This window comes from Rana temporaria, chromosome 1 (assembly GCF_905171775.1).
Source record: "Rana temporaria chromosome 1, aRanTem1.1, whole genome shotgun sequence".
Classification (NCBI taxonomy): domain Eukaryota; kingdom Metazoa; phylum Chordata; class Amphibia; order Anura; family Ranidae; genus Rana; species Rana temporaria.
The window spans coordinates 42,857,844-42,884,514 of record NC_053489.1 but is presented as its reverse complement, the minus strand read 5'-3'; the positions used below and the strand labels follow the sequence as shown (position 1 = coordinate 42,884,514).

Here is a 26,671-nt window from a genome sequence, read left to right as displayed (position 1 = left end):
AGCGGAAGTCACCCAACAAGATACAAAAAAAAAAGAAAATAAGATTGGTTTTCAGAAGGCAAGTGACACCTTTCTCTGCAAATCCCTCGCCTTCAAATGATTGTAATTTCTCTCTGGGTACTGGACCATAACAGCTGAATAATTTATGCAAAAATAAAAACTATCCAGAGTGGAATGAACAGGAATCACTTTTAAAGCAAGACTCCAGCCAAAGAGCCAAACACATGGCTGAAATACATAAATAATAACTGCAAAGCTGCCAGAAGAACGGACATTTTATTAGACAGCCCTATGATTCACACACCTTCCTTCCACACTGTGTAGCTGGAGGTTTACACTAATCATCTCTGCATTCTCTTGTCTTGTGTCCTGACCTCCAATATGCTCATAGCATTATGAATGAGGTCTCATCCATGCTCTGCCTGGAAAGCTGTCTAAACATCCCCAGTGCCTGAAACATGTTAGTGTGGCTATATGGGGTGCTATAAATGAGTGTGATTGACTCACAGCCACTGTCAGGCTCAGTTAGGTTGTGCAAGGGATAACAGGAAATTATTATGAGAATTAATATAATAATTACACTAGCCGATTACTTAAAGCGGAGTTCCGGCCACAATTTCACTTTTTAAATATAAATACCCCTGTAATACACAAGCTTAATGTATTCTAGTAAAGTTAGTCTGTAAACTAAGGTCCGTTTTGTTAGGTTGTTACAGCATTTAGACACTTTATAAAATAGAAATTGACTGGGACCATCTTAAGTGTGGGCATCATGAAGCCAGACTGTATGACTTCCTGGATTTCAGCCTTGCAGATCTCGCAGATCTCGCACATGCTCAGTGCTGCACAAGCAGTGTCAGATCAGGTTTCAGCACCTGTGCTGTTCAAGTCACATGATTCTTTGAGACTGGGGAGTGCACAGACTCCTGGAAAGTTACACCCACTACATTCCCAGGAGTCTGTGCGGTGTAGGTTAGGTAGGTTAGGAAGCAGTAAGTAGGCTTGGTTTTTTCCCTGGGCATTCCCCAGGTTTTTGTTGTTAGGAAGCATTAAGCACCTAGGTGCAGGAAGTGGGAAGATTAACTATTCTGCCTAGCAACAACACTTTGAAGGCATCTAAAAAAATAAGAAAAATTCGTAAAGGATTAATGACATGTTTTTAAAACTACTGATGTAATGTTATATTTATGGGTGGAACTCCACTTTAAATAATAATAATAAAAAAAATATATATATATATATATATATATATATATATATATATATATATATAGCATAAATAAATGACCAACTCCACAGCAGTAATAAAGGAGGATGATAGAGTGCAAAACATTAAAAGAAAGTCCATGAGTGATCCTATTGAAGAAAACGGCGTGCACCTTCCACCACAAAATCCAAATCCACCTCGTGGGACAGACACTCCCCCTTCGGGTTTCACACTCACCAGATGGATAATAAAGCCAGGCAATGTATAAACTCCAAAGGGATGATGCACTCGTCACAGCCCAGGGATGTATAAACAGCTAGAGGCTCCAATTCAAAAAGGCAGAAAGATGCCAATAGCGTAATTCCGTTTTATTGCAGATATAGGAAGCCCCCCACAAAACAACAAAACCCCTCATAAAATGCACGTACTGAAAAAATAGAAGGAGTAAGGGTATAATCTCCGTCTCCACATGCCAGGGTGTGACCTACACGACGCAAGGAAGTGACGTTTGCGTTCCACCGCTGCCATACCCGGAACCAGGAAGTGATAGCGTTCGGCTATCCACGTTAGGTCCGCACGGCTTCTTCTCCTCATGTGGAGACGGTGATTATACGCTTACTCCTTCTATTTTTCAGCACGTGCATTTTATGAGGGGTTTTGTTGTTTACCACCAACATTAGCGCTGTTTGTGGTAAAGGACTTGAACATTTGACCATACAAGTTTTATACTACCATTTATTTCTGATATTTGTGTTATTTTAAACAGCTGCTGAGTTTTATACTTCCTTTTTGATTTGTTTAATTTAAAAATGAATTCTTAGTTGTCAGTGGTTCTTCTAGGTGTATTGCACTCCAGTGTGTAGTCTTTATTTACATTCATTGCAATTTGGTTCCATACGGGCGCTGGGAGGTGTTCAGTAGGCCTTTTTTTACACCTTTTTTGCATATATATTGTGTATATACATTATACAGCCAGTATAAGGTATATACACAATATATATATATATATATATATATATATATATATATATATATATATATATATATATATATATATATATATATATATATATATATATATATTGTTGCAGGCTGCTGGAGAGTCTATTGGTGCTGGCTGTGGGAAGATCTGTTGCTGCTGGGGGGGGTCTATTATTACTGGGAGATTTTTTTGTCTCTGGGGGGTGGGTTTGTTTCAGGTGGTCCAATGTTGTTGAAGGAATCTATTGTTGCTAGAGGGGGCTCTATTGTCATTGGCTGCAGGGGATCTATTTTACTGTGTTTCTTGCTAGCATTAACATATTTCATACAAATGACTTATCACCACAAATGATACTTGGTTCTGTATTCTCCAAAACGGCAGTAATGGGAGGTGGGTAGGGGGTGAAACCAAGGAACAGTGCTCGGAGGTGGGTAGGGGGTGAAACCAAGGAACAGTGCTCGGAGGTGGGCAGGAGTTGAAACCAAGGAACAGTGCTCGGAGATGGGTAGGGGGTGAAACCAAGGAACAGTGCTCAGAGGAGGGTAGGGGGTAGAACTAAAGAACAGTGCTCAGAGGCGGGTAGGGGGTAAAACCAAGGAACAGTGCTCAGAGGTGGGTAGGGGGTGAAACCAAGTAACAGTGCTCAGAGGTGGGTAGGGCGTGAAACCAAGGAACAGTGCTCGGAGGTGGGTAGGGGGTGAAACCAAGGAACAGTGCTCGTTGGTGGGTATGGCGTGAAACCAAGGAACAGTGCTTGGAGGTGGATAGGGGTGAAACCAAGGAACAGTGCTCGGAGGTGGGTAGGGGGTGAAACCAAGGAACAGTGCTCGGAGGTGGGTAGGGGGTGAAACCAAGGAACAGTGCTCGGAGGTGGGCAGGGGGTGAAACCAAGGAACAGTGCTCGGAGGAGGGTAGAGGGGTGAAACCAAGGAACAGTGCTCGGAGGAGGGTAGGGGGGTGAAACCAAGGAACAGTGCTCGGAGGAGGGTAGAGGGGTGAAACCAAGGAACAGTGCTCGGAGGAGGGTAGGGGGGTGAAACCAAGGAACAGTGCTCGGAGGAGGGTAGGGGGGTGAAACCAACGAAGCGTACTCGGAGGTGGGTAGGGGTGGAGAAAAAGGATTGGAAAGTGGGACTTCCTGCATCTATTCTCTGAGAAAAAAAGCTCTGTATATATATATATATATATATATATATATATATATATATATATATATATATATATATATATATTTTTTTTTTTTTTTACTTTTAAGGGCTTGTTTTTTTATTTTTTATTTCTACCTTTATTTCAATCAAATCTTGTAGGGTTTTGTATTTCATAAAGTTCCCAACCATGGAAAAGACTACCATTGTATTATGTTTTATTATAAATAGAATAGTAGTGGACATAGAATCTCATAAATTAGACTTATATAGAAACTCGCTTGCCCTTATATCCCCAGAAAGTGGAAAGAAAAATCCAAGCACAGCTTTTACTGTCTCTGCAAGTTACAGGTCTGTGGAATCTCCCAGGCCAGTAATTCATCACCGGGAGCAACTTTTATGGCTTTGGTACTTTTCATTGAGCTGAGATGAGGGAGGTCAGGTGGGGCAGTGTGAGAAGCTCAGGTACCCAAAGCTACAGATAAAAACAGACAGGCCCCTGGTGTGTAATTCCCCCTAAATCCAGTGATAACAAAGGATATATCACATCAGGCTGGCTCGGGAACTTTTGCAGAAACAACACATTTTGAAATTCAACTTTCATCATTTTCTCTATCACGTAAAGCCAACCTGTCACAAACCTGAACAATACAACCTTAGCACATCAAGAAATATGCAAAACTGAAAGCTGTACTGAGGGGAATATGTACACCACCATTGCTGACCATTGCATTACGCATTTCCTGGCTGCAGTACTTTGTAGGTCACCGACCCACACCATGCATACAGTTTAGGGAAGTCAAATTTAAGTCAGACTTTCTGATCTGCATACTTGTTCCAGGTCCGTGACCCAGGAAATACTAAAACCAATGACTTTCAAGAAACAAAGAGAAGAGGACAGCAATGGATGCCTCCAAATTCTTTGTACAGGCGACCTAAAAGTAGAGGTCAAAATTGGGCATAGACCCTTAAAGCTGGCCGTACATGAATTGAAATGTGGCCAATTCAGCAGCGAACTGACGAATTTCGATACATGCTGGGGCAGGGTGGTTTTACAGTTGTTCTACCATTTTTGCCACTTGAAACCTCTGGTTGAATGGAAAAAACAAAAGATTCATCTAAGGCCAGCCTTAGATTTATTTTCCTTCAGCCTGTGAGCTGAATGAAAACAATTGTACAGATTCCTCCATCCACACTATACAGCGCATATGGACAAGTCTCCCAGCACTGGCTGTCAAAATACCCAAACAGCATCCCAAACACCATACCCTGCATCTGATTGGATGCAGTCACTTTTCAGCCAAAAATTTTCCATCTGGCTCCTTTGATTTTTTTTTCTTATAGGAGGATTTCGGGAGGGAGGGTGGAGACAGGGCCACCCATAGAGCAAATTTCATCAGGATTAGCCAAATTTTGCATAGTGTATGACCAGCTTTAGTAGAGGTTATCTTGTCAAAAGCACCATTAGATCCAGAGATATGAGAAAGCTATAGCTAATTTTTACAGCTTGTAGGCAGGTGAAGTCCACTTTCTCAACCGCAGCAGAATTGCAGAGGGAGAGAAAGTCAAGAGGAACATGGTTCCTCTATGGTTTCCTGGGTCATTGGGGCAGTGCTGGCTGCCCATGTGAGTCGATTTAACACCCTGGATTCTGGGTTTAGCATGTGGGTAATGTAGGGACAGGTCACCTGTCTGTCAGGGACAGTATTAGCAGTAGGGAAAAGTTCCAGACGTGGAGGGATTTTCAATTCTCCTAGAGACCATCCCACTTGGGCTCAAACCGGCCAGGCCACATTCCGCCCATCAAGACAGATGCTGCCAGCTCGGCAGTGACCTGCTCCATTATACGTTGTTGTCATACATGAGTGTTTCCCAGTTGGGCCTCCTTCCACCAGGCTTGTTTGTGAACTGTTATACCTTGACGTCAATACAAGTTTTCATCTACATCTGGACGAGCGCGTGCTATTGCCACAGCACCATGCTGTACCCACCCACAAGCTGAATACACAACCTACCTATCATTCTAATTGGACAACAAAGGAGCGGAATCCTACAGATGAAGTTTCCCATGTGCCTTCACCTCTTGTAAGCATGTTCACAGTGTCAGACTGACAGCACTCTGCTAATCAATGTAGCTCTGACTGTCTCCCTCTCTTAGTCAAAGTCAGCCTTTTTCAATTCTCTTTTACAACAGAGAAACCCCTGGAATAGTTTTTAGGTCTTGCGGAACCTTACTAAAATGATTAGACCTTCAGAAGGAGAGTTTTGAATAAAATAATAAAGAATAGGGGTTACTTAATAACCAAGAAATAAATAATGATGGCCACAAAATAAATACAGATGGTAAAAATTGTAGTGACCCTTTACATTGGTGGTCACTGTAGAAGTGAACCTTTATATTGGTGGTCGTTAGTGTAGGCAGGAGCTCAGTCTGCCAAGGAACCTCTTCCCAAAGAACCCCTATCAACCTCTGGAGGAACCCCAGGGATCCATGGAACCCTGGATGAGAAAGGCTGGTCTAAGTGTTACGATGCAAAGAATAAAAGAGTTCCAATACAAAGGCATATTCTGATAATAATAGCAGTTGGATCTAGGAACACTTTTTTTTAAAGCCTATATAACAAGACTGTTCTTTATATTGTATCTGTTTGATGTTCAGATTTAATTTACAGGAAAAAAAACGACATTTCTAAAAATATATCATTATAAAAAACATTCTGCAATGAAGAAAACACAAGGTCAAAAAGTAATATTGTTTTCAGACAAAATTAATCTGTAAAAAGGATGTTTCCAAGAATCTGAGGGGACATCATGACCACAATCATCAAGATGTCTTTTGCCAAACTTGCCCTGTAAACTAATTTGAGTGGCATTACGTTAATTCATGTTAAGCCACACAAAATGCATTTTACAGTCCACAGTGGCAGATTTAGATACGTTTAGCACCTTTGAGCAAGGCAGTTAGCACCCTTCTGACCCTAAGTCTACCTGAACTCAGCAATATGGTTGGCAAGGCCCCAACTCTAAAGCTTGGATCAGGCTCCATAGACTCAACACCAGGATAAAGTAGGTCTCTGTTCAGATAGGAGTGGAGCCACTGAAGCTAGAACAAAGCATGAATTAGATTGTTTAATGGTTACCCCCACTCCAGTCCTTCATGTCTCTATTACACCCCTTATTTCCACATGGTGAGCCGGGGTGCATCTTTTTACATTTTTTATCAATATTGATGGGCAATTATCAATGCTGCATTGATCAGCACTTATGTTGTGACATGTGAATGATGTCCTATATCAGTGATGGCGAACCTTGGCACCCCAGATGTTTTGGAACTATTTTTCCCATGATGCTCATGCACCCTGCGGTGTAGGTGAGCATCATGGAAAACATTGTTTTAAAACATCTGGGGTGCCAAGGTTCGCCATCACTGTCCTATACTGTGTTTTCAGGCTGTGTGATGTTACACCCCCCAGAGGTGTGTAGAGGACAACCTGGGCTCACAGGAAGTGGATAGAGTAATTATGAGTAGAAAGGAGATTGGATGGCTGTGTTGTGTTGAAGAACTGGGTGCCATATTTTACATTATCCATCCATTATCCATCAAAGCATTAGTTTGAGATGTGTTTCAGTAAACAATTGGCCATCCAGACTTATAAGTTACATTACAGACTCATATAATCTACAGGAAGGGGTTGATTGTATTGTGCTGACTGAAAAGACATTTCACACTTCAACATGGCATAATTTAAATGCCAAGATCACCCACATCCAAGTTTTCAAATTTGGGTGATACTGCTAAGTGGAATAATTGGGTTTCAAAAACCCAAGCAGTAATGCCGCGTACACACAACCGTTTTTCGGGTTCTAAAAAACGACCGAGTGTGGGCTTCAGAGCATTTTTCGGGTTCTAAATTTTTTTTTTTTCCGAACATGCTCTATTTTTTCACGATATTTTTAATGTTGTCGTTTGTAAAAAATGGTCGTGTGTGGGCCTTAATGACGTGAAAAATGTGCGCATGCTCAGAAGCAAGTTATGAGACGGGAGCGCTCGTTCTGGTAAAACTAGCGTTCGTAATGGAGAAAGCACATTCATCACGCTGTAACAGACAGAAAATCGTGAATCATCTTTTACTAACACGGAATAAGCTAAAGCAGCCCAAAGGGTGGCGTCATCCGAATAGAACTTCATCTTTATAGTGCCGTTGTACGTCACAGCGCTTTGCTAGAGCATTTTTTTTTTTTCACGATCGTGTGTTGGCAAGGCCGTTTTAATGGTCAGGTTTTTCTAGACCCTTAAAAACGTAATTTTTTATAACCCGAAAAACGGTCGTGTGTACGCCATATAAGGTGTTCACACCAGAGCTTCATGAATCTCACTTGCACTGCTACATTCTTCACTTCTCTATTATGGTTGTAGTATGGGTGGGGTTCGAAATTTAGATCCAAATATCTCATTGCCAAAACTTTGCCCTTCGTTTAGAAAGACTGACTTTTTTTTTAGTACCAAATCTCTCTGCCCCTCTTTCCTCCTAGGTTGTCCCCATTTTTGGTCTGATGGCCTTTCTAAAAAATGTGTTATTTAACCAGACATTTTCTCTACATTAAACTATGTAATCATCCTTTAAATTATTGCAATTTTTTTAAAGATAAAAAGTGATGAAAAAATGAAAACCGGCTATAGATGGAGCCATGGTCGCAGGAAAGGAAAGCGCTTGATTCCCCCATCCATACTGTGAAGCCTCGTACACACGACCGAGGAACTCGCCGGGCGAAACACATCGTTTTCCTCGTCGAGTTCCTTGTTAGGCTGTCGAGGAACTCGACAAGGCAAGTTTCTCCATTCCCGTCGAGGAAAAGGAAGACATGCTCTCCTTTTGGGCTCCACGGGATCCTCGACAGTTTCCTCGTCGAAAAATGTACACACGACCGGTTTCCTCGGCAAAAAAAAAATCCCAGCAAGTTTCTTGCTGGTTTTTGCCGAGAAACTCTGTCGTGTGTACGAGGCCTGAGTGTTGATGGAAGAATCCCCTCAATGGAACTATTGTGTTCTTCTGGTGAATTTCAATATCCGCATGAATAATCTGACAAACTGGTTGTACAAAAGTTGATCGATCAACCAACTTGGGTAAAATTAGCCTGCCCATACATGGATCTAATCTCGGTGAGTCCCTGCTGAACCAGCCAAGATTCTAATGCCAGCTTTAGTTTAACCAATTTTTTTTGCATATTAAAAGGGCTGTAAACTTTTGTGTTTTTTCACCTTAATGCATCCTATGCATCCATCCGGGCCCCTCAGCCCCCCCCCCCCCCCCGTTTTACTTACCTGAGCCCCGAATTTCCGTAGGCGCGATCCTGCATCGCTCTCTGCGCGGCTTCTCGGCTGTTCATTGGATAGATTGATAGCAGCACAGCCATTGGCTCCCGCTGCTGTGAATCAAGTCGACGCATGTTTGGAAGCATTGAACTTCGTTTTTTTCAGCACGTCGCTGTGTTTTACGTCACCGCGTTCTGACACGATTCAGACCGTTCTCATCGGATGGACTGATCGTGTGTACGTGGCCATACACTCAGCGGCTATGGACGCTGAGTGTATGACACGGTAGCGCAAGGTAACCCCCTCAGGAGAGAGCTTCCCAGAGGGGGTTATCTACTGTGGGGAGGAGCCACCGTGGGACCCCAGAAGAGGAGGATCAGGGCCACTCTGTGCAAATCGAACTACACAGTGGAGGTAAGTATGACACGTTTGTTTTTGTTTTTTAATAAACATGAACTTTTACAACCACTTTTTGGTGGTCTCCATAACTAGGGGTGTGGCAAAGAATGAATACATAATTTTTGCTTTTTCATCTAAAAAAATTGCAATGATTGAACTATCTGGGACCCAGCAGAACTAAAATATCAATTTTAAATGTACAGACCCTTTAACAGACTAATAAAATGTCATTTGATCCAATTTTCAGACATTGCATATCACAAATCACCGGCAAGCATACACTACAGATAAAATGTATTACTTACCGGGTTCAGGGATGATGAGCTGAGCGTATGTCTCAGCAGTCCCAGCCTCATTCTCAGCGATACACTGATAATAACCTTCATCCGACTTCACAAGACCTAATATCCTGAGATTGCTGCCACTCTGCAATGAGCAAAATACATCATTATGAAGATTCTGGCAGATGAAAGGAAAACGGCATGTCCTGCAGATAATCAGAGCTACACCTGGGCAGCTAACTGTAACAGCATATTTCCTTTTAATATAAAATATCTTCCATTAAATCACGCAGATAAGGGGAACACTCACATTCCATCATGGGATTAGAATTTAACTACCATAAGTCCTGCTCAGGAGAAAGTGTGGCTACATACATATATTGTAAAATACATTAGGGTCTAACATATAATATAACAAGGCAACCGCACAAAAGACAAAAAAGTAGGGCTGTTACTGATTAAAATTTTCGTGTTCGATTAATTGTTTTTTTTTAATCGATTAATCGACTAATTTCGATTAATTATAACGCACATACAGATCCAACTACTTTTAGCTGATCTCCTTGCATTGCAACTCTGCATTAATCAGTGGTAAATGTGGTATACACTGGGGCAGATTCATTTACCTGCGCGCCTAGTTACGGTGGCGCAGCGTATTGTATTTACGATACGCCGACGCAAGTTACAGGAGCAAGTGCAGTATTCACAAAGCACTTGCTCCGTAAGTTGCGGCGGCGTAGCGTAAATGGGGCTGGCGTAAGCCCGTGTGGAAGGAGGGGCATGTTTTATGCTAATATGTGATGACCTCACGTGATTGGCGAACGGCGCATGCGCCGTCCGTGTACATATCCCAGTGTGCATTGGTTCAAATGACGTCGCAAGGACGTCATTGGTTTCGACGTGAACGTAAATTACGTCCAGCCCTATTCGCGAACGACTTACGCAAACAACGCAAACAATTCAAATTTCGAAGCGGGAACGACGTCCATACTTAACATTGGCTGTGCCACCTAATAGCAGGAGCAACGTTACGCCGAAAACGACTTACGCAAACGACGTAAAAAAATACCGTCGGGCGCACGTACGTTTGTGAATCGACGTAACTAGGTAATTTGCATAATCTACGCTGAAAACTACGGGAGCGCCACCTAGCGGCCAGCGTGAGAATGCACCCTAAGATACGACGGCGTAAGAGACTTATGCCAGTCGTATCTTAGGCTAATGTCGGCGTATCTTGCTTTCTGAATACAGAAAGAAGATACGCCGGCGCAGATTTGAATTTACGCGGCGTATCTATAGATACGCCGGTGTAAATTCTCTCTAAATCTACCCCACTATATACAATCACCCGACACTAGTTAGTTTCCACAATCCATGACTTAACTTCACAGTTCACACAAAAACGTTTTAAATTCAAATTGTAGCACTGACGAACAGGTAAGTAATTTTTTCTTATTAAACTTTAAGAAAAATGTAGAAAGTTAGTTTAACTTTAATTATAAAACGTATCTAGTATATTCACTGTCAGTCACTTTATAGTAGGCAAGTAGGCATCACTTTAGCCAGTCACACAGACATACCAGAGTGTTTACATTTTCTGGAAGCAGACATGATCGCATTTTATTGACAATATACCCTGAAGAACTGAACAGTCTTTCGCACGGAACAGATGTTGCCGATACACAAAGAATTGTCTGCACAAAACTGCTTAGGACAGGAAAACGATGGTTATTTTTGCCCCTTCCCCTGATGGAGCCTGATGCATCCTCCTGCTCCACAGATGCAAAGGTACCTATATCCAATGGGTACAGTTTGCTCGCATCCAGCAGGGTAAGTCTCACTGTCCAGGCTGTCCGGTGACGTCAATAATTTTGATCGATCAAAAGAATTTTGAACACGGTTCCTCTATGGTTGCCAGGGTCACTAGGGAAGCTATGCGATTGGATGCTGCCGCCCATGTGACTGTAGCAGCCATCTTGGGTCAGGCAGATCCATTTAAGGTCCTTGGTGTGCATTTCACGTGTGGGTAGTTTAGGAACAGGTCACCCATCTGACAGGGGCAATAATTAGTATCAGGGAGGGTTTCCAGATGGAAGCTGGTGACGCACCATCCTTCTGGAGATCTCTTCATCTTGGTTCAATCCGGCCAGGCCGCATTCCACCCCTCAAGACAGATGCTGTTGGCACATCTAAGACCTGCTATGCTACATGTTGCTGTTACATGCCATAAATGTTCCTGGTTGGGTGCATTCCCGCCAGGTTTGTTGTGAATTATTGGATTCTGCATTAATACAAGTTCTGTTCTCTGCATATGGACTCTGTGAGCTCACTGCCGTGGCACCATGCTGTGCATCCCCACAAGTACTGTTCCTTGCACTGGTTTTAAAAAAAAAAGATCACTAAACTTCATCTTTAACTTTCCCTTGGCAGTGTAAATGACTGCTGTATCTTAAACCTAATTACAGAAATGCAACATAAAAATGCCACGCAGGTGGTAACGACTTTTGATTGAGGTCTTTGATGAAGGCAAACGAATGCCCTTTGCTGCTCTTTGCACAACATTACTTAATAAATCCCATAGTGTTCCACGTCTGGCGATATTATAAAGCGCGATGATGATCCCGAGCTGCAGACAGGGAATGACAATTTTAATAACCGGCTTGTCTCGGGTCCTCGTTGTGTTTCGGGATGAGAAGACGTGTCTGGGAGCGATGTAAAGTGTGAACCTGTCAGCCGCTCGTTGCCGCAGTTTAAGGCCTCTTTATGTTAGGGCACCTGTGGGAATTATCATCGGAGCAAAAGTTTAATCGAAAATGTTTTGCTGGCGGGCGCTGCTTTCAAGGATAAGACAAATGCGTGGCATCCCGTCACATCTGAACCCTTTCCAAGAAGCCCGGCTGTGGTTGAAATAAGTAGAGAGCATATTTGCAGACGAGAAGAGCAGCGTGTTGTTTCGCTCTGGGGAACGAGACCAGCAAATCAAATTCAGTCGTCGCCCTGAAAAAAAACTTGAGGCCATCCAAAAACGCAAACATTAGCTTTACCTCCTGTGCTGTGAATGCGCTGTCAGCTGTGCTTAGCAGCGAGATGATGGCTTAGAGAATACAGGTGGCATTTTAAGGCTCAAGTCTGCTGAGATGTCACCGTGACGGTGGCCAAAGGCAGCAAATATTATCAGTGTGTCACTTCCTAAAAATGTACTCTTGGCCTAAACATACATATAAAGGAACCAGTTATCAGCTTATTCAAGAATCTGGATATTCAGTTCTGAGACACTTTAAAGGGGTTGTAAAGGTTAAAAAAAAATTTAAAATAACAAACATACCGTACTTACCTCCACTGTGCAGTTCATTTTGCACAGAGTGGCCCCGATCCTCGTCTTCTGGGGTCCCTCTGCGGCTGTTTCGGCTCCTCCCCGCAAGAGCTAACCCCCTTCTGGGAAGTGCTCTCCCAAAGGGGTTAGCTTGCAGGCGCGCTCCAGTGTGATTCAGAGGTGGCCATAGCCGCCAGGACAAAAATTTGGCCCTGGACTTCATCCAGACTGGCCCACTTTGACAGGTTTCTCCCATGGCGGCCAGACAACTCCTGCACCCTCCCCCCCCGCCACCCAAGCCCCCTCTCCCCCTTCACCAGCCATTAGCCGTTCTACTTTATTAGAGTAGAATGGCTGGTACTGGTACTCTTATAGGCAGTACCAGTGGGGAAGCTAGACATAATTTCACCCGGGGGAAAGAATCAGTTTGGTGCCCCCCCTTATGAGACAAGATTAGACAGAAGTGAGAAACTCCCGGGCCATAGCTGTTGAGTCAGTTGTCTGTCCCCTCCCCCATGCTCCTCTGTCGTCCCCCCTTATCCTCTGGTCCTCCCTTTGCTTCTCTGTTCCCCCAGGTGAGCGATGTGGGGAGGGAGAGGAGGTGAGCGCTGTGGGAAGGGAGAGATAGTGGAGCGGGGGGGGGGCGGCGGTCCGCTGTCACTGAAGCCGGCCCACTGAGCCATCGGCCCACCGGGAAACTCCCTGTAGTCCCAATGGACAGTCCATCCCTGATAGCCGCCAAGTGTATCACTCGCCCCCCCCCCCAGGCACGCCGCGTCATTGATTTGATTGACAGCAGCGGGAGCCAATGGCTGTGCTGCTATCAATCATCCAAAGACGAGGCCACAAGAGCTGGGGGAAACCAACACTGGATCGCGCCCACGGAGATTCGGGCCTCAGGTTAGTAAACGGGGGCTCGGGGGGGCCTGTAACTATCAGATGTTTTTTCACCTTAATGCATAGGATGCATTAAAGTGGTAGTAAACTCTTTACTACCACTTTTACCTACAGGTAAGCCTATAATAAGGCTTACCTGTAGGTATAAAGAATATCTCCTAAACCTGTACGGTTTAGGAGATATTCCCCTCGCAATGCGCCGCTGATTGCAGAGGCACATGCACAGCGGGGATACTCGGCTAAAGGCCCGGCTGCCGCCGGACCTTGCCCGGAATGAAGTCTCCCGTGCGCATGCTCGGGAGCGACGCCATCGCCGCTCCAGCCAATCACAGCGCTGGAGCGGCGATACCCGGAAGACACGCCGAGGCAAGATGACACCTCGTTCCAAGGTAAGTATTTCATAATGAGCTAGTATGCGGTGAAACTGAGTTCCCCCAAGTTCCCCCTGAAAAAAAAGCCCTGTTTATAACCACATTAATCAAATTATTATCAGAAAAAGTAAGTCCTGCTGGAGTCACTAGTCTGGAAGTGTTAACCTATAGAGTCACGAAGATATGGTGTGTGGCCACTTCATGTTCAGTGCTTAGCGGAGATCTTCAATTATATACATTTCCTTGTGGCGGTTTGACACTCTTCTATTAATATATAATGAAAGACTTCCAGTAATTATATCGTCCTTCAGGTCACAGCAGGAGCTGTCTAAGAAGCAGAGGACGATTCTACGCAAGACCTCTTTTGGTAAAAGCCGGCGTCATCTCACAGCACAGACAGGGCTCACACATATCAAAAGAGTCACTTAAACTTTAATAAGTTCCCCCGCACAGGGAAGAATCTGATTTATTTAGACAGGGTATAAAGGCTTATATTAGATTGCCCTTGGAATAGAATGACTCCATACTACAATTCAACTGATAAAGTCCAGCGCCAAACTGCTGCCAAGTTTTTATTGCAATCTGTGACCCCCAATAAGGAGATCCCACCTCACTTCCTTTATCAGTGACACCGGAGTGAGAAATGAGGGGAGCTTTTATCACTGGGACGGGGAGACACATACAGTAATAAGAACCTGACAGAGACTCTAACCCTTCCCAGTCAAACCTTGGATTGCGAGTAACGCAGTTAACGAGCGTTTCGCAATACGAGCATTTTTTTTAAAATCCTGTCTCGGAGTGTTTTCTCGCAAAAGGAGCAGGATTCAAGCCGCAGCAATGTGCAGTACCACATTTGGCCTGAGGTGTGGGGGCACCAGAGCCAAAATACTCTGAAATACTCAGAGAGCCTTGGAAATACTCAAAAAGGCTTTTGGAACAGCTTGGCTAAACCTTGAAAAAACATGGAAATACTCCGTTCTGGAGCCTCTCCGAGGTTTTCCAAGTACAGCCAAGCTGTCCCCGAGCTTTTCCAAGTATTTCCAAGGCTTTCCGACGCCCCCTCCTACCTCTGGTCGCCTGCGGTATTGCATGTGATAGAAGTCAATGTGGAACAAATTATTTTAGTTTCCATGGACTTCTATGGGTAAACTCGCTTTGATATGCGAGTGCTTTGGATTACGAGCATTCTCCTGGAACGGATTATGATCATAATCCAAGGTTCCACTGTAAAGCTAAATAAAAGGTCTGTGTCGCCACTGGAGAGACTTGTGATCTCTCTCTGTCCCAATAAGAAAATCACATTTCCCCAGTGGAGACACAACCACACATATGCACAGAACATGGAAATGCAATTATTTTAGTAACTATAAACTGCTAAATACATTTTTCTAATCAGCAGTACTGTATATAGCTGTGACTTCTATCAGTGTCCAACCAAGCACTGGTTAAAGCTTGTAGGAGGAGTTTTCACTCTTCTCTGACTGTCTTATAGGGCTGCATGACCCCTGACCCCCTGTCTGGATAGTGCTGATTGGCCCCATGCTAATCAAATGCACCCTCCTTCCAATACCAAAAAAAATCTCTAGCAATACGCACCAAACTGAGCATGTGCAGAGTGCCCCCAAGGCTCTGTACTATCAGCAGATGGATTGAGGATTGTGGAAGAAGGGGAGGATCAGAGAAGACAGGATCAAACAGCCTTTTTACACACTGCAGAGGATTAACCCCTTAGGTTCCACAGTGAGTATAACAAGTATGCTTTACTGCATATACACCTACACTGATATTTACTGTGGGTTTAGTAACACTTTAAGGTCCCTTTCAGACATGCGGATCGTTCGTTTTATCAGTTCAATCACGTTGTTTAAAATAAAAAAAATGGATGAAGTTTCCATTGTTTTTCATCTGTGGTCCTTAACCAATTGAGTCCTGGAGCCATTTTTTTAATGTAAAAACTGAACCATTGACCGTTTACATCCGTTTTTTTTTTATCCGATCTGTTTTATTTAACGGAAGAAATATGGGGCTTTGATCCATTTTTTAAAAACGGATGTTGGCAGAAGTGGATGTAAACGGATGAAGATCCGTTTACATTCGTTTTTCAAGGGAGATGCATTGATATCCGTTTTTCATCTGTCAGCAGATGGATGAAAAACGGGCAAACAGTCCGCAGGTGTGAACGGGGCCTTATACAGACAGGTCGGTGACCCAACTTTTCTCTGCTGCAGTTAAGCTAGATAACTTGGTCACTTGCCTATGATTGGAAGGTGAAGGAGCAGGCTTCTTCTCATTTCCTTCTGTGTGTCTAATGCCGCGTACACACGACCGTTTTTCATGACGAGAAAAAACATTTTTTAAATTGGATGTGAAAAACGGTTGTGTGTGGGCTCCAGAGCATTTTTCAGGACGAGAAAAATGGCCATTAAAAATTTAGAACATGCTCTATTTTTTCTCGTCGTTTTTCACGTCGTCGTTTTTGTCGTCGTAAAAAACGGTCGTATGTAGGCTTTAACGACGGGGGGAAAAACACGCATGCTCAGAAGCAAGTAATGAGAAGGGAAATTTGCATAATCGGCCCAAAGGTTGGCGCCATTCGAACGGAACTTCCCCTTTTTAGAGCCGTCGTACGTGTTGTACGTCACCGCGCTTTGCTCGAGCATTTTTTATCACGATCGTGTGTATGCAAGGCAGGCTTGAGAGGAATCACGTCAAGAAAAAAGCATGAATAACGGTCATGTGTACGCGGCATTAGACAGGAAATGAAGAGAAATCTCTCCAACTGGGAAACAAGCAGCAATCAAACCCGACAAAGGTTCCAACACTTTCCGCTCTATCCAAAACGACACAAGTTAGATATACATTACTTTAAACTTTGCTGGAAACCAGAAATATAAACAATCTATTTACCACTATCTGGAAGTAGTCGCTGGGAATAACTACTTCTCCATTCTTGATCCACTTGATGGTCGGAGCTGGCTTTCCAGTGACAGCGCATTCAAACTCAATGTCCATGCTTTCGTAGGCGAACAGGTTGGCTGGGTGGTTTAGAAACCGTGGAGGCACTGTAAGGAAACAGAAGAATACGTTACTAAAGGGAAGCCTTCATCAACTTAAAGCGGAGTTCCGGCCACAATTTCACTTTTTTAAATATAAATACCCCTGTAATACACAAGCTTAATGTATTCTAGTAAAGTTAGTCTGTAAACTAAGGTCCGTTTTGTTAGGTTGTTACAGCATTTAGACACTTTATAAAATAGAAATTGACTGGGGCCATCTTAAGTGTGGGCATCATGAAGCCAGACTGTATGACTTCCTGGATTTCAGCCTTGCAGATCTCGCACATGCTCAGTGCTGCACAAGCAGTGTAATAGGTTTCAGATCAGGTTTTTAGCACCTGTACTGTCCAAGTCACATGATTCTTCGAGACTGGGGAGTGCACAGACTCCTGGAAAGTTACACCCACTACATTCCAAGGAGTCTGTGCGGCGTAGGTTAGGAAGCTTAAAGTGGGAGTTCACCCAATTCGTTTTTTTTTTCTCTTTTCCCCTTAGCTTCATGCTCGTTTTGTCTAGGGGAATCGGCTATTTGTTTTAAAATATGATCCGTACTTACCCGTTTTCGAGATGCATCTTCTCCGTCGCTTCCGGGTATGGGTCTTCGGGAGCGGACGTTCCTTCTTGATTGACAGTCTTCCGAGAGGCTTCCGACGGTCGCATCCATCGCGTCACTCGTAGCCGAAAGAAGCCGAACGTCGGTGCGGCTCTATACTGCGCCTGCGCACCGACGTTCGGCTTCTTTCGGAAAATCGTGACGCGATGGATGCGACCGTCGGAAGCCTCTCGGAAGACTGTGAATCAAGAAGGAACGCCCAGTCCCGCAGCCCATACCCGAAAGCGACGGAGAAGATGCATCTCGTAAACGGTAAGTACGGATCATATTTTAAAACAACTAGCCGATTCCCCTAGAGAAAACGAGCATCCATCTAAGGGGAAAATGTGTTCTCTATGGGTGAACCTCCGCTTTAAGCACCTAGGTGCAGGAAGATTGAAGATGAACTATTCTGCCTAGCAACAACACTTTGAAGGCATCTAAAAAAAAAAAAAAATTCTTAAAGGACTAATGACATTTTCTTAAAACTACTGATGTAATGTTATATTTATGGGTGGAACTCCACTTTAAAGCCCAACCCAAGTCCAGTGCACACAAGACTAAAATAGCAGCTATGATATCTTCAATGCTGCCCCCCGCAAGAGAGCTGCACTAGGAAAAAGCAGGAGAGAGTTGGCGAGTGACCTTGCAGATGACAGACCGTTGGAACAGAGCTAAGTATAGTGGATTTTAGTTCCACTTTAAATGAATAGGCAAATCTTCTAGATCAGGCATGTCCAAAGTCCGGCCCATGGGCCATTTGCGGCCCACGTTCCAGTTTAATGCGGCCCCACTCTCTGTTCTGGATCCATCACTTCTGTCAATGATTCCAAGCAAGGCCGAATATCTGAATAATGATATAAACATCATCGTATTTCGCTGGCTTGTTCCTCTTGTCGGAAAAAATTAACATTTCAGAATATTTATATTTCTATGACATCTGCCCACTGAACTAATTCACCGGTGATGCGCACTGAGCTGACATCCATATATTTGCATATCATTTAAATACAAATAAATGAAAAATTTTGAAAGGAATGCAACTATGCAAATATGTCATTGCGCATTCATTTTTTATTTTTTTTTGTATATCTCTTGGAATTGCTCTGAATAAGAAATGAAATGTGGGACAGTTGAGGAGAATTAGTGGACTGGCCAATGGGGAACAGTTATGTAAAGCAGACATGTAAACGCTTCCTAAATTAGAAATGATTACTATATAAATACCTATAATAAATAAATAAAATGAATCTATAAATATAGATGCGCCATGCCATTATATACATCTATTGGCCCTGTTAGCATAGGACTAGCGAACAGGTAATCCTCCAAGGATATATGGGGTTGTGCGCAAAATTTTCATATAGAGCACCTCCAGCTACAAAAATGTATTATAACAAATAAAAAATAAAATAAGATACACACAAATGCACATTGATGACACAGGGGTGTCAAATTCAATTTAATCGTGGGCCACTTTAGCAGTTTGGTTGCCCTCAAAGGGCTGGGGTGCGCTACGTACAGAGTGCAGGGTTCAGGAGTGCTTTACATACAGAGCGCAAGATTTAGGGGTGCACTATCTACAGACTGCAGGGTTTAGGTGTGCTCTATCTACAGAGTGCAGGGTTTAGGGGTGCGCTACGTACAGAGTGCAGGGTTCAGGAGTGATTTACATACATAGTGCAGGATTTAGGTGTGCACTAAGTACAGAGTGCAGAGTTCAGGGGTGTATTATCTACAGAGTGCAGGGTATAGGGGTGCTCTACGTACTGGGGTCAGGGTTCCGGAATGATTTACATACAGAGTGCAGGGTTTAGGAGTGTTTCACATATAGAGTGCAGGGTTCAGGAATGATTTACATACAGAGTGCAGGGTTTAGGTGTGCACTAAGTACAGAGTGCAGAGTTTAGGGGTGCATTATTTTCATTTAGGGGTGCTCTACGTACTGAGTGCAGGGTTCAGGAGTGATTTACATACAGAGTGCAGGGTTTAGGAGTGTTTCACATATAGAGTGCATCGTTTAGGAGTGTGCTACATACAGAGTGCAGGGTTCAGGACTGATGGCAGGGTTCTATAAATCTTAGAACTGGATGGCCAAGAATACAAAACCCTTTGGCAGATAAAACAAGTCTCTTGTATTTTTATTTAGCTGGTTTCCTGGAGTTCAGCCTTTTAACCACTTGCTTACTGGACACATATACCCCCTCTCCTGCCCAGGTGAAATTTCAGCATACGGCACTGCGTCGCTTTAACTGACAATTGCGCGGTCGTGCGACGTGGCTCCCAAACAAAATTGACGTCCTTTTTTTCCCATAAGTAGAGCTTTCTTTTGGTGGTATTTGATCACCTCTGCAATTTTTATTTTTTGCACTATAAACAAAAAAAGAGCGACAATTTTGAAAAACAAATCAATATTTTTTACTTGTTGCTATAATAAATAGCCCAATTTAAAAAAAAAAAAAAAAAATTTCTCAGTCTAGGCCGATACGTATTCTTCTACATATTTTTGGTAAAAAAAAACAAAAAAACGCAATAAGCGTCTGGTTTGTGCAAAAGTTATTGCGCCTACAAAATAGGGGACAGAATTTTTATTATTTTTTATTATTTTTTTTTTACTAGTAATAGCAGCGATCTGCGATTTTTATTGGGACTGCGACATTATGGCGGACACATCGGACACTTTTGACACATTTTTGGCACAAATTCACATTTATACAGCGACCAGTGCTATAAATATGCACTATTATGTATGAATGTGACTGGCAGGGAAGGGGTTAACACTAGGGGGTGAGGAAGGGGTTAAATGTGTACCCTGCATAGTGTTTCTAACTGTGGGGGAAGGGGACTGACTGGGGGAGGTGACCGATCTGTGTCCCTATGTACAAGGGACACAGATCGGTCTCCTCTCTCCCTGACAGGACATGGATCTGTGTGTTTACACACACAGATCCACGTCCTTGTCTGTGTAACCGCCGATCGCGGGTGCCTGGCGGACATCGCGGCCGCCAGGCACGCGCATCGCCATCTCAGTGATGCGGCAGGCACGCGCACGCCCCCCAGTGGCTGGAGGCCGTATATAGACGCCCTCCCAGCAATTGGCATCCACACTGCGCCCGTATATAGTCGTACGGCCGGCAGGAAGTGGTTAATAGAAATAAAAATTAAATAATAATAAAAAAAAAAAAGATTTAAGAAAATGCTTAAGAAAAAAAAGAAAATGCATACATTGTATATAAGATACCGCTTACTCCACTTCCTCGTCTTTCCCTTCCATTTCCATCCACACATTTTAGATTTTTAATCATAAAATGTCTGAAGCATCTAATGGCACGAGGTCTCCGTTCACACATTAATTCTTTTTAATTATGCACAGCAAAGAAAAAAAAAATCTTGATTCCAGTTAAAATGAGAGCTGAGAATTATCACATGCTCTATAAAACCCTTGTGGAAGTGAGTTTCTTTTACTGCTGCCGGGTTTCTGATGAGTCTGCAGACATCAGTCTTTTTTCCTGGTGCCGGCTTTATGGACCAACTTGGTTATTTATTAGTAGATTGCGCTGATTACTTAAATACTTTTAATAATGTTACTGATTGAAGTTGCCGAATAATTACAATTTTTACAAGTAGAAGAGTGGCTCGGCATATTAAAGCAGGCCACCTGTTTGTTGATTGTAAACATTTAAGGGGTAAGATTAAAAAAGGCAAAGAAGTTTAGAAGAATTTGCTCGGGACGTACGAAATTCTGAACTTTCTTGGAGTGGAGGGTAAAGGAACGAAGGGGACATGGGTGCTGACATTTTCAACCAGATTTTCTTTTGGCTTCTGACTTCTCAGCCCCTTGGCTGAGCAGGCCGCGATGATGTCACTACACACACAGATCCACGTCCTTGTCTGTGTAACTGCCGATCGCGGGTGCCTGGCGGACATCGGCATCTCAGTGATGCGGCGGGCACAAGCGCACTGGTGACGGAAACTGGTGACGCGCTGTATGCGACGGTCGGAAAGCTGTCAATCAAATAGGAACACCCAGTCCCGCAGCCCATACCCGGAAGTGGCGGGAGAACATCTATCTCAAAAAAGGTAAGTACTGCATTGATTTTAATCAAAACACCCGATTCTGCTTCTCGTAATTAGGCCCAATCTAATGTTAAAAATTTTGGGTGAACCTCCACTTTAATGCACAGAATGCATTAGGGTGAAAAACCTTGAGAGTTTACAACCCTTTAAGCTTACAGTGGTTGTAAACCCACACATATACTCTGTGAAGAGACTGACCTCAGGTGATACACAGAGATGAAACAAGTACTCCTACATGCTACTTGTTCAAAGGCCGTAATTTATAAAGCTTGTCTGAGCTTTCAGAAAACAGGGGGAGGAAAGCTGAAATTACACACTGCAGAGTTCAGTTAAGAGAGCTCTGAGAGCTGATTGGAGGGAAGGGACACACCCCCTTCACACAACACACAGGGACAGAGTTGAGGCTGTCAATCACAGGCTGTATATTGGAGCTCCCTTCCCTATCACTTTTTTTTCTCTTTGTGCCAGGAAAACTCGTCAAAAGAGATTCATGCAGATAGAAGAGGAATGCAGCAGCAGACAGAAATGACACTTAGTGCTCTTATTTGAGACAAGTACACAATATAGAGGGATATGCTTCATTCATAGTTCATATCTGAGGTTTTCAACCACTTTAAGAATTACAACTCTCTACCAATGCATTTTCATTCACTCAACTTCTTCCCTCACCAAAGTATCAAATACAAATGTAATCCTCTAGACACTTAAACATGAACATGACGCAAGGGTATAAGAAATGCGTAGGTAACTGATGAATAACATGATAGCAGAACATTTGCATTTTTTATATACATAGCTGTATGGTTGTTTTTTTATGTCTTTTAGGTAGATTCAGTAAGAGTTAGCCCGACGTATCAGTAGATAAGCCGGCCTAACTCAGAATCTACGCCGACGTATGTTTAAGCGTATGCTCAAACAGAGATACGCTTAAACATATCTAAGATACGACGGCTTGCACCGTCCTATCTTAGATTGCAATTTTTCGGATGGCCGCTAGGTGGCGCTTCCATTGCGGTCGGCGTATATTATGTAAATGAGTTGATACGCCGATTCACGAACGTACGCCCGGCCGCCGCAGTCGATTTATGCCGTTTCCGTAAGGCCTTAGCAGGCCTAAAGTTATTCCACCTATGAGGTGGAATAACAATGTTAAAGTATGGCCGCCGCTCCCACCGCGAGGTTCGAATTTTTTACGCTGTTTGCGTAAGTCGTCTGCGAATCGGGAGTTACGTCATTTACGTCCGCGTCGAAATCAATAGGCCCGTACGGCCTACTTAGCCGCAATGCGCACTGGGAAATGTAGGCGCCCGGCGCATGCGCAGTAACAAAAAAACATCAAAACGTGAGGTCAAGCCTCATTGCCATACAACATGCCCCCCTCCAAGACATTTGAATCCGCCGCCCTTACGCCCGCCCGCTTTAAGCTACGCCGCCGTATATTAGAAGGCAAGTACATTGAGAATCATGTACTTGCCTCGCTAACTTACGGCGGCGTAGCTTAAATTCCTTAAGCTATGCCGCAAAGTTAGGTCATTGTACCTGAATCAACCTATTTATGTACTTTTTTGAACTTTATTGACATTCTGAGAAAAAATACAAACAGAAAACTAAAATGAAAAGTAAATAAGATATCTACAGGTGCCACTTACAAATAAATCACGTTTTAAAACGTCTATATGGGAAAAGTATTTTGTAAAGATCACCTAAATCATTCTGCATAAGTTCTAACTGCCATATGACAGGATCTCAAGCTTTAAATGATGTAGCGGATGTGGCTATGATTATCTGCAACCTCGAAGAAGAGTGACCCCCCCCTCCCCCGCCATCCTTCCCTGGAGCAATGGCTCCTCGGAACATTATTAGAAGTCTGTATAATTTCAGCATGAAGGGTTAGAACACTGCAAATGCAGCCCTTCATTGTCTGATTTCCAATGCATGAGATGCCTCCGGAGCGACTTTACCATCGGATAATAATGTAAAACTGGTGGACCTCTCTGTAGTATTCCTTTAACTGAACTGAGACATCTTTCCAATTCAAGCACTGTACTTATATTGAATATTGCAGTTTCGTGTGACTTTATTGTAAAAAAAAATATCAAGTGAAATATTATGGAGGGGACATTCCGAGCGTACTGCTGCTTTTACCATTAATAACGATCATTATAGAAGCACTGGAAAGGTCAAATGTCTTATCCAATCTCTATTTGACCAAAAAATCTCTAGATAAAATGATCGCTTTTATGAACTTTCAGCAAGGATATTGATGACCCTTGACTCATATATTGGTAGAAGTGCTCTCTGGTATCTGCAAGTCTGTATTTTACAATATTAAAAATAAAAATAAATTTTTCTCATCTTTCAGCCAGGATGCATTGCTTTATATTCAGAAAGGTACACCCTCTAATGCAGCCTTTCTCGTCCGTTTCAACCTGGAGCAGGCATAACTAAATGGTGGACCATGGTCCGGATCTGAACTGAGTGTTAAGGCCGTACACACGATCAGACTTTTTGCCAACAGACTTTAAAATGAGCACGTTTTCAAAAACATCCGACTGTGTGTACGCTCCATCGGACAAACTTTTTCGGTTTTGTTCGGACAAAAGTTCGCTCTGCAAACGGACAAACTTTTCGGCAACAAAAGTCCTACGGTGCAAAGTCCTATCGTGTGTACAGAAATCCATCTGACTGTCAGGGAACTCCTGTAAGACGTTTTGCACATAGACGTACGCAAGCGCATAGCCTTTGCCAGAGCTCGCAATTGCGGGCACGCATGCGCACAGATACGGGCACGCGTACAGATACGGGCACGCGTGCACACGTAGGAGCCTAATTCAGTTTGGCGCCAGACAGCCTATTTAAAGGGAGTCTGGACTCTTGTGCCTTGCTGACTGATCTTCAGCTTGTTCCTATATCCTGCTCTGATCCTGTATGTCTTCCCAGTATTCTGACCCGGCTTGCTCTTGACCTTGGCTCTGTGTTCTGTTCCTGTACTGATGTCCATCCCTGACCCGGCTCCGTTCCTGACTCTGGCTCTGTCTATGATTCGGTACCTCACTGCCCGCCTGCTGACGAACCTGGCTATCCCTGAGACCTTGCTCCCGTCTATGTTCCTGGTTGCTGTTAACCCTCGGTTACCTGCCTGGCTATCACCTGTTTCTGCGCAACTCATCACAGTCTGCTCCAGGCCGCTGAACCCTGCCAAGCTGTTCTCCCGGTACCCCTGGCTCCAGGCACTCGTGTCCCTCTTGTCCTTCGGCTTCCTCTGTTTCACCTTCAGCGGAGCCAGGACAGGAGATATAAGAGAGGCCGACCTCATCAAATCAGTCTCCCATCCTATTCCTGACACTGACTTTTGTCTGAAGTATAAATATGCATGCCCAGAACCAATGTTAAAATCAACCAACTATAGTAGAAGTTGACCAAAGGGTGGCGGTAAAGAGCAGAAAAACCATGTGATGTTGGGAAAGCTTTAGGAAAGTGTGTATGCTATGGGTGCCCGGCCAACTCCCTTCGGACAAAAATCCACAGAAAAGTTTGTTTGAAGTCTGACCGTGTGTACGAGGCTTAAGTCCCATGACAGACCGGCGTGGTCCCACCATTTAGGGTCACTCTTTCTGCCTTGGCCACTGCACATATACTTTTCCAACTTCTTTCCCTAGAGCTATGATTCTTGCAGAGTTTTGAGCTATGATCCTCGCAACAGGACACTGCAACTAATCACTAGCTTGTGAACAAGAAAAGTTGGACTCGGACGCTCTGTCCAGACCTGCCTTGTGTAAGGTAGGGCTGGAATGCTGCTGTGAAAAGGAAGGGGTGAGGACACAGCTATAAAGGTGGGGAAGACATTGCTTTAAAGGGGGTGGAGGACACTGCTATAAAGGCAGGGGGGATGTTGCTTTAAGGCGGGGCAGAGGACAGTGCTATAAAGTAGGGCTAATGGGGGTGAGTCAGATTGATGTGAAGAAGGGGACTGAAGACACTGATGTAAAGAGGGGACTGTGATGTGTAGGGGGAACTAAAGACAATGGTGTAAGTAGAGAAGGTGGAACTAAAATTACTGGTGTAAGAAGGGGGCTGTGATATAAATGTGGGGGGGCGGGGGATGTAAGGGATCTGAGTCATTGGAAAAATATGTATACCTCTGCTCCAAGAAAATGTTACTGACTGCCCCCACCTCTGTGAATGTTAATTCAATACTCTTGCCCTAGAGGAACCCTTGAAATTATTTTCAAGTCTCAGGTGAACCTCTGCTTAAACAAATTCATCAGGGGCTTTGCAGGTAGCTAAACAGATCACGATTGTCATCCTGTTGACTCTGTGAAGTAGATTTGGCCTGGGAAATATGCAGGACCATCAAAAGGAGGTTCATCAGCAACAGTTCAAGGAACCCCCTAGCAATCTTTTGAGGAACCCTAGCTGAAAATGGCTGCTCTAAAGACTAAAAGGTACACTACATGGCCAAACATATATGACAGCTGACCATACACCTACTGTATATCAGGTTATTGGACATTCCATTCCAAAAAACATGGCCATTATATATGGTCTTGTGACTATAACAATCTACACTTTCGTGTAAGGTTTTCCACAAGATTTTTGGGTGTCTGTGGGTACTTGTGCCCATTCAGCCAACAGAGCATTTGTGAGGTCAGGTACTAATGTTGGATGAGAAGACCTGCCTTGCAAGCAAATTTCAATTAATCCCCTAGGTGTTCTGTAGGGTTAAGATTAAGACTCTGAAACAGGCCACTCAAGTTCCAGGTGGGCATCAATAGAGTCAGGAACTACAACAGAGAAATCACCAAGAAGACGGCATGATGTTTCAGGGCTTTGCAGGGTCCCCTTTTCAAGGCAAGATAGTGACAGTCACTATGTTGCCTTGAGAAAACGACTCTACAAAGCTATGCCTTATGTGACACCGTCTTAACAATAAACTCATAAAAAGCATTTATTTGGAGAGCTGATGACTTTTCATTCTTTTCTGGCAGGTCGCCATGCGTGGCAGTCAATTCAAGCACCCATTAATACAAGGTCAGC

At 43.6% G+C, this 26,671-nt stretch overlaps 1 protein-coding gene across 1 annotated transcript in view; it reads right to left on the bottom strand.

Annotated features, from left to right (window-relative positions):
• Positions 1–26,671, bottom strand: part of DCC (DCC netrin 1 receptor) — an 833,538-nt gene that overhangs the window by 288,840 nt on the left and 518,027 nt on the right. The window contains exons 6-7 of the mRNA XM_040337108.1: positions 16,817–16,971; positions 9,353–9,473 (exon numbers count right to left, since the gene is read on the bottom strand). Of these exons, the coding sequence (XP_040193042.1) occupies positions 9,353–9,473; positions 16,817–16,971 (276 nt within the window). The remainder of the gene's footprint in view (positions 1–9,352; positions 9,474–16,816; positions 16,972–26,671) is intronic.